We start from the raw sequence: 7099 nt of genomic DNA, 5'->3' as shown, positions 1-7099 counted from the left end.
TGAAATATGGCACAATGCAATATGATCACTCCGGTGGTGCACAAAGTCACAAAGTTCTCCTGACACTGTTTCTCTGCTGCCCCAGTTCTCTTTGTCTCCCCCCCTTTCCTCAACGCTCTGCTGAGCTGCAGAAGCAGATGCCCTCCTCCCTTCCCCCCTAATGAATAGCATCATCATGCATACTGTGTGTATTTCCCTCTGTACGACCCAGCAATCAATCACACAGTCTCACCCCATGCATGCCACCTTTAGCAGTAGACTGCGAGCACCGAGGAGCACCACAGAACGCCACAGGAGGTCTTTTCTTCCTGTGGCCATCACACTTTATAACTCCTCCTCCTTCTTCAGGAAGGATAATTAAACTATAACACCATGTGCAATATTAGGCTAATGTCATAATCTCATAACATTTGCTATTTTAATATTTAACCTAATTTTATTTAGTACGATGAGAAATTAGCAATTAGTATTAGTTGTTTTTAGTATTTGAGATTTAGTGTTTTACTTGAATGTGCAATATGACTTGTCACCAAATGACTTGTCACTGTCCCAGGCTGCTAACTATTCTCTACTGGGGCACTGTAATACGTTCAACTTTGTATATTGTATATTGAGCTATTGTATATTGCATACTTTTATTAAGATGTATCTGTATTTTGGAGCAACCTGGCAAAAAGATTTTCCTTCGGGATTAATAAAGTTCTATCCAATCTAATCTAATCTAATCTAATCTAAACACCTTAACATTACACCTAGATTTTGCTGAATAGGGATTATAATAATAATTATATAATATTATATAATAATATATGATATAATAATATTATTATATAACACAGAGTGCCTCTTTAAATAAAGTTGACCACTTAAATAAACATAGCATAGAGAGCGGGTAGATAAAAGATTTTGAATCTTTTTTCTGGATTCATGTAATGGAAAGATATGTGCCCAAAGTCAAGAGTTTTTTATATGAACAGTCATTTTGAAGTTGTTTGTAAAGCTGCCATGTTTTTGTTTTCTTCCATATAAAGGGGAACAATCTGAAAATTGACAATTTGGAAAATGAAATGAAGGAGCAAAGCAAGTGGACTTTTCCTTTAGAAGTCTGCCACAACCAGCTGCACTTCTCATGCACCTGCCTCTCTGAGGTATTACACTCTAAAACCATTAAATGCACACACATCTCATTAAGTATGCAAAGTAGAGTTAAATACTCTGAATTATGTGTTGATGCATCATGTTTACATGACACATTGGAGCACTGTATTGTTATGACTGTTTCAGCATAAGTACTTAAACTGAGAACTAATTACTAGAGCTGGGACTCGATTAAAAAAATTAATCTAATTAATTAGAGGCTTTGTAATTAATTAATCGAAATTAATCGCATTTTTAATCAAATATACATGTTTGACCTGAGAACAGTGAGAAGCAATTTTCACATGGATTTTATATACCATTGAATAATGACTGAATACATAAGCTTAAGCAACAAAACATTGTTTATTTTTTTTCAAGGTGGTACTTTTTTAAGTAAAACACAATACTTTCTAGTACATTTAGAACATTGGAAACCCTGACTATTCGAAAACATCTCTCTTGCTTCAGAGGCCATAACAGACTTTGTTGATTTAAAAAATCTAATCAATTTCAGTCCAACTATCTCAATAACCTTGGCCAAAACAATAAACAGTTCAACATAAAGTGCCAGTTGCACCAACAACATAATAAATAGTTCAACATCAAGTGTACCATTTAAAATAAAATAAAAAAGTGCCAGTGATTGACCTCAATCCCTCCTATTCTTCCAATATCCTGATGAAAAATAAAATCTCTGTTGCATAGGCCACTGTTTGATCAACATTTCAGTAACAAGCCCATTGGCCTCAGGATACCTCTAAGACTACTTATTCTGCTTCTCTTTCAGCCAGTTGCTGAGACAAACTAGCCTGTTCACATTTTCAGAGCTCAAGGCTGCCCTCTTCTTTTGAACTATGTTACCTGCCAGTGAGAAAAGTCTCTCGCAAGGGACAGAAGTGGCAGGGCTGCCCAGATACTTGCGGGCCAGGTCAGAAAGCTGTGGATGGGTCCCCTCATGAGTGGACCACCACTGCAGTGGGCAGTCTGTCTCACTGATGGTGGGCTCTGCCCTGTAGCGGCCCAGAGCCCTGTTGGGCCCCTCTTCATCCTCTGATTCAGAGTCTGAATTAAACAGCAAGAAGCTCCTCTTCCTTGCTGGCTCCTCTGTGGGTTCTGGAGTGGCTCTGTCTGGTTCTTTTTGCAGCAGTGCCTCAACGCTGGTCCACACCCCTCCTCGCTCTCCTCTTGGTAGACACTTTAGGTCCTTAGAATCAGAATCAGAATCAGGTTTATTGTCACATCACAGATTTACAGAGTAAAAAGGTGGGTGAAATTCATTTTCGTACATGGTTCCCATCATATTGTTATTCCATAGAAAGAAAGAGGGGGGAGGGGAAAAGAGGGGGGGGCAGGGGAAAGGAGGTCAAAAAGCAAGAAAAGAGAAAAACAAAGAAGACCATTACACATGTTACCTTAAAGCGCGGGTCGAGTGCTGTAGCCACCCTGAGCCATCCATGGTTGAGTGCATCTTGGCGTTGAGACAGGTCCTTTTTAAAGGCAGCCTTGAACCTCACCACATAGGCTGGGTCGTCATCTGAGACCTCCATGATGCGGGTCAGGTGGCGGAGAGCAGGTAACACAACAGAGCACGAGACATAAGTCTCACCCCCAAGGAGCTCAGTCACATATCTGCAGTGGATAGTTTAGGAAAGTGATTTATTATTGTACCAATTAATAGTAGATTAAAAACAGTAGCAACTTTATACTATAGTCATAGTGATATTGATATTCAGTACAATACATTTTGGAAAAGCAATTTAATTTATACTGCACAATCATAGTCAATTCACAACGTTTTTCAAGGGACAGCAATGATGAATTAATCCCATTAATAAAACAGTTGGTGGGTGTTTACCTGCATGGTTTAAGGAGGGTCTCGAGCCTCTGCAGTCTGTCCCACTCTGCTGTAGTCAACATGGTGAGATTGTGCTTCTGTTTGGCTAGAGTAGCCTTCACAGCCTCTTGGTTCTTCAGCAGACGAGAGATCATAAACAGTGTTGAATTCCACCTTGTGGAAACATCCTGTATCAGTGGCTCTTTGTCTTGTTCTAGTTCTGTTTGCTCCTTGTGCAGTTCCTCTGTGTTTGAGGGGCTGTGTTTAAAATGCCCCTCTATCTTACGACATCTTGCCAATGTGCCTGTGAACCCGCTGTCAGCAAGGCAAACTGTGATGGTCCTTTGCAACACGTGAGCAACACACGGCATGTGCTGGAATGTGAGCAGTCTCATTGCAGCGATCATGGTTCGGGCACTGTCTGTTCCGATTGTGGTGACTTTTTGTGTGACTTCCCAGGCCTCTGCCACAGACTCAAAATCTTCTGCCACGTTTTCAGCAAAGTGCCTAGTGGTGGTCTTCTGGATGGTCAAGGCAAATGAGTGAAGACGCCACTTGATGTCAATAAAGTGTGCCGTCACACCGAGGTAATTTGAATTGCTTACCGAGGTCCAATGATCCCCAGTCAGGGCAACACATTCGGCTTTCTCCAATAAATTCTCTTTATCTTCCTTTTCATTGTCATAAAGCTGCTGGATTCTTTTTGTCACTGTCTTTCTGCATGGCAGCTCATATGTTGCGTCAGACGATATAATCTGGAGTACCTTTTGCAGCCCCTTATCTTCAACCACTCTAAGTGGTCTACAGTCGAGTGCAATCCAGTGAGCCAGGGAGTTGGTTATTTTCTCAGACGTGGACTTACTTATCCTGGCCCTGAAACCAGTTATCTGGTTGAGTGTGGGTTGGGTCAGGGTGTGGTTCCTTGTACTCGGAGTCGGGCTAACGTCCACGCTAGCTGCTACATGCTTTGCATTTAGGTGATATTTTAGGCTTGATGTGCTGCGGTGATATGCAAATTATTTTTTGCATAATTTGCATACAACCGTGCTCTTATCGACGCTTCCATCCGTCCGTTTTTTAAAACAACATTTCCCATCCACGGGGCCGACCAAAGCGGTCTCATCAGCTTGTTCGTTCATGTTTGACTATTGTTCACCGTGGTTTGTTGTTGTTTGAAGTCCCATGCTGAAGTCATGAACGTTAGTTGGTGCTCCAGTATAATCGGTACGCCTGAAACTCATCCAGTGAGAAACGTTCCGCTGTGCAAAAATAAGTGCGATTAAAGTGCGATTAAAATGCGTTAATTTTTTTAACGCGTTAATTTTTGTGTAATTAATTAATCTTAATTAACGCGTTAAAGTCCCGGCCCTACTAATTACCTTTTATTTTCTTAGACGGAACAAAACACAGCATCCTGCACCGGTAAGTCTCATCACCTGTCAGACTTTGTGTCATATCTAAAGGGTATTTGTGTATATTTACAAACTACTGACATTTTAAAACATGCTTTAGTCTAAAGTTCAATCTTTAAATGTATTTCCCGCAATGTTCTGTCATAACAATATCTTCTTTTTACAGCGGACTGCAGCAGGAAAGAAAGTAAGGCACTACAATAAATGAAATACATTTGAATGCAACACTTGTGTGCTGCATCTAAATATTCCTGTCCTCTGTTACAAGGTGTAGGTGATCAACAAGAGATGAAGAATGCCCCTACAAAGTCTGCTAACGACAACGGTACAAACTTTATTGTTTCTTCAAAATAACATGATAAGTTAATATGTAAAATGGTATCGGGAAAACCAAAAGACAAAACTAAGAGATATGTATATGTAGAAGAAGCTGGTCTAAAGAATAGATTTGACTGCTCCACCTAACTGCACTCTAAATAAGATGAGTAATTTCTCACTCAGTAGTCATCCATTCACACAACAATCACTCATAAGCAACCTGGGATTTAGGCCTTTGCAGACCATTTACATGCACAGAAACCTATGTACACACTACAGTAAGCAGAACCCCCCAAAAGTATAATAGGGCCCCTTTAACTCAAGTATTGCAACCAGACATGTCGAGACATGTCGAGACATGTCGGGACATGTCGGGACATGTCCATGCCCCAGACTAAATAATGCTTAATGCCTTCCATTGTTGTGGCTGTTAATGCTATATTTGCAACACTCTTTAACCTGACGCAAGAATATATACCACATTACAAGCATCTGATAACAGTTATCTGAAAAAAGAGATAAGATTCAGGTATAAACATTGTTTTGAACTGAGCAGAAAGGCATTAAGTGTGAATGAAATCTATGACGTTCTCTCACACTGTTTGTGAAACCTGAGAAACTGTTGTTGTAAAGTTACATAATATTTCATGACTTCTTGTTGACTCAATATAGCGGTGAAATGACAATTATTTGGTCACGGGTGTTGGCCTCAAATCTATTTTCATTCATAAATCCTAGCGTGGGTTGAAGTTACAGTCATCTCACAAAGTCAAATCTTTGCGTAGTAACCCTAAACCTTTTTTGAATACGTTTGAAAAAATCTGTAGTTTTACTTGTAGGCTACTTAAGTGTTTTTAATATTAAGTAGCCTACGTGATGTTACATTTAATGATGTATTGGACATTGAAATATAAATGTTGCCTGTTGGTGGATTAACTGTCAAACAACACTCATCTCTTGACAGTGACTCCCCGCCACCACTCGATGTTGATGGGATCTGGTATCCTCTTTGTTCTTGTGCCGCTGCTGCTGCTGCTTCTCGCCTTCTGTTACAGAGATCATAATCAGGTATTTAAAATCATCTATTTGTTTTCATGAGTTTCTCTGCCATAATCTGACATGTTTTCTAATGCTCTGTTCTTGTTGTTGGTATGCTGCAGGTGCACTTCTGAGAGCGGGAGCAACGACTGCCTGTGTAATAGTTTAGGAACATCAGGGTTTTTTAACTTTTATATGACATTTTTGTAAAAGTATCTCTTAAGGCCAATTCGTTTTTGAGAAGGTTGCTGCACCACAACACTCCAGTGCCTTAACTGTATGAAGAAACACGGCTTGCATACTATATATTTCTATGCTGTTGTCTTCGCTCTATGAATTTAATCAGCTCACGACAATCGTGTAAATTATTTGTGATTTTCTTTACACAAATAATATGGTGCAAGCAAACTCTCGTGAGACAGATGTCAACATACACAATGCTAAATATCTACTACTATAAACTCTGTTTTCTCTCTCAGTATTCCTACTACATTCCAGCTAAAGCCAAACCCAGTCGTGTCCAGATGTTTTTAAAGCTAAATAGTTCTTGCTCTTTTTCTGTTTTGACATAATATTTAGCAGTGTTATGTTTAGGGAGAACATGTCTCTGATATTTCCTTTTTTCGCTTTACTAAATCAGAGTTGTAAGATTGATAATGCCAAAAATACACAAATATTATACTTAGTAATGAAAATTGCACATGTGGTATCAAAGTTGTGGAAGCTGGAAAACTCTCTGGGGCACCAGTGAGTGCACTTTGAGAACCCACGGCTACTTATCTTTCATTGGGTTACATAGCATTAGTGATTCTATGCAGCTGGTTCTGTTATTGATGGATAAATTATGAAAAAGCACTGATATCAGATCATTTTCGTTATAAATCTTAGACCATTTCTGCTGTCACAACAGAGAAACTCAAAACGTTTATGTCCAATTACATGTAGCATTTATTTTTGTATTTATTTTATTTAAGGACTATATTAAAAGAGTAAGGATTCAAATGGTTTTCTTTTTATTTCCAATTATCATCACACAGTTGCCTCAGGGACCAAACATTTTAGTTAAGTTGAACTGAAGCTGTGGAAGCCTACACTACTGATTTTACTGACCCCGTGGTAGCTCTTTGGTTAAGTTGAGTTTGCTTTAATAAATATCTTTCCTTATATTGTGTTTTTTCCACATTCTTTGTTATGGCTAAAATGCAGAGGTGTTTTCCATGATCTGATGATGTTTCTGCCAAACAAATCAAATCAGGTTTTATTTATATAGCACATTTTTAAACAATTTTTGGTCCAGCCAAAGTGCTGTACATATAATAATTACCATACAGTAAGGACACTATACAGTAAATACAAC

General features: G+C 39.0%; 1 protein-coding gene across 2 annotated transcripts; it reads right to left on the bottom strand.

The window, feature by feature from the left end:
• Positions 1–1484: 1484 nt before the first annotated feature.
• LOC117563163 (zinc finger BED domain-containing protein 1-like) lies at positions 1485–4255 on the bottom strand. Of its 2 annotated transcripts, none has more exons than XM_034241341.1 (3): positions 2996–4255; positions 2553–2769; positions 1485–2344 (listed from the first exon to the last, which is right to left on the bottom strand). In XM_034241341.1, the coding sequence occupies exons 1-3, from the start codon at positions 3379–3381 to the stop codon at positions 1904–1906; spliced, it is 1044 nt and encodes a 347-aa protein (XP_034097232.1). In that variant the 5' UTR covers positions 3382–4255; the 3' UTR covers positions 1485–1903. The 2 variants fall into 2 exon arrangements, with proteins under 2 accessions (XP_034097232.1, XP_034097233.1); XM_034241342.1 differs by having other exon boundaries at positions 1485–2335.
• Positions 4256–7099: the final 2844 nt, after the last annotated feature.

This window comes from Gymnodraco acuticeps, unplaced genomic scaffold, assembly GCF_902827175.1.
Source record: "Gymnodraco acuticeps unplaced genomic scaffold, fGymAcu1.1, whole genome shotgun sequence".
Classification (NCBI taxonomy): Eukaryota; Metazoa; Chordata; class Actinopteri; order Perciformes; family Bathydraconidae; genus Gymnodraco; species Gymnodraco acuticeps.
The sequence above is the reverse complement of the archived record's forward strand: the minus strand, read 5'-3'. Positions and strand labels throughout refer to the sequence as shown.

Coding starts and splice junctions, on each gene's coding strand:
- LOC117563163 (XM_034241341.1), bottom strand. CDS start 3,381: ATGATCGCTGCAATGAGACTGCTCACATTCCAGCACATGCCGTGTGTT. Junction 2,770..2,995: donor ACCCTCCTTAAACCATGCAG/GTAAACACCCAC, acceptor TATCCACTGCAG/ATATGTGACTGAGCTCCTTG. Junction 2,345..2,552: donor CACTCGACCCGCGCTTTAAG/GTAACATGTGTA, acceptor TCTGATTCTAAG/GACCTAAAGTGTCTACCAAG.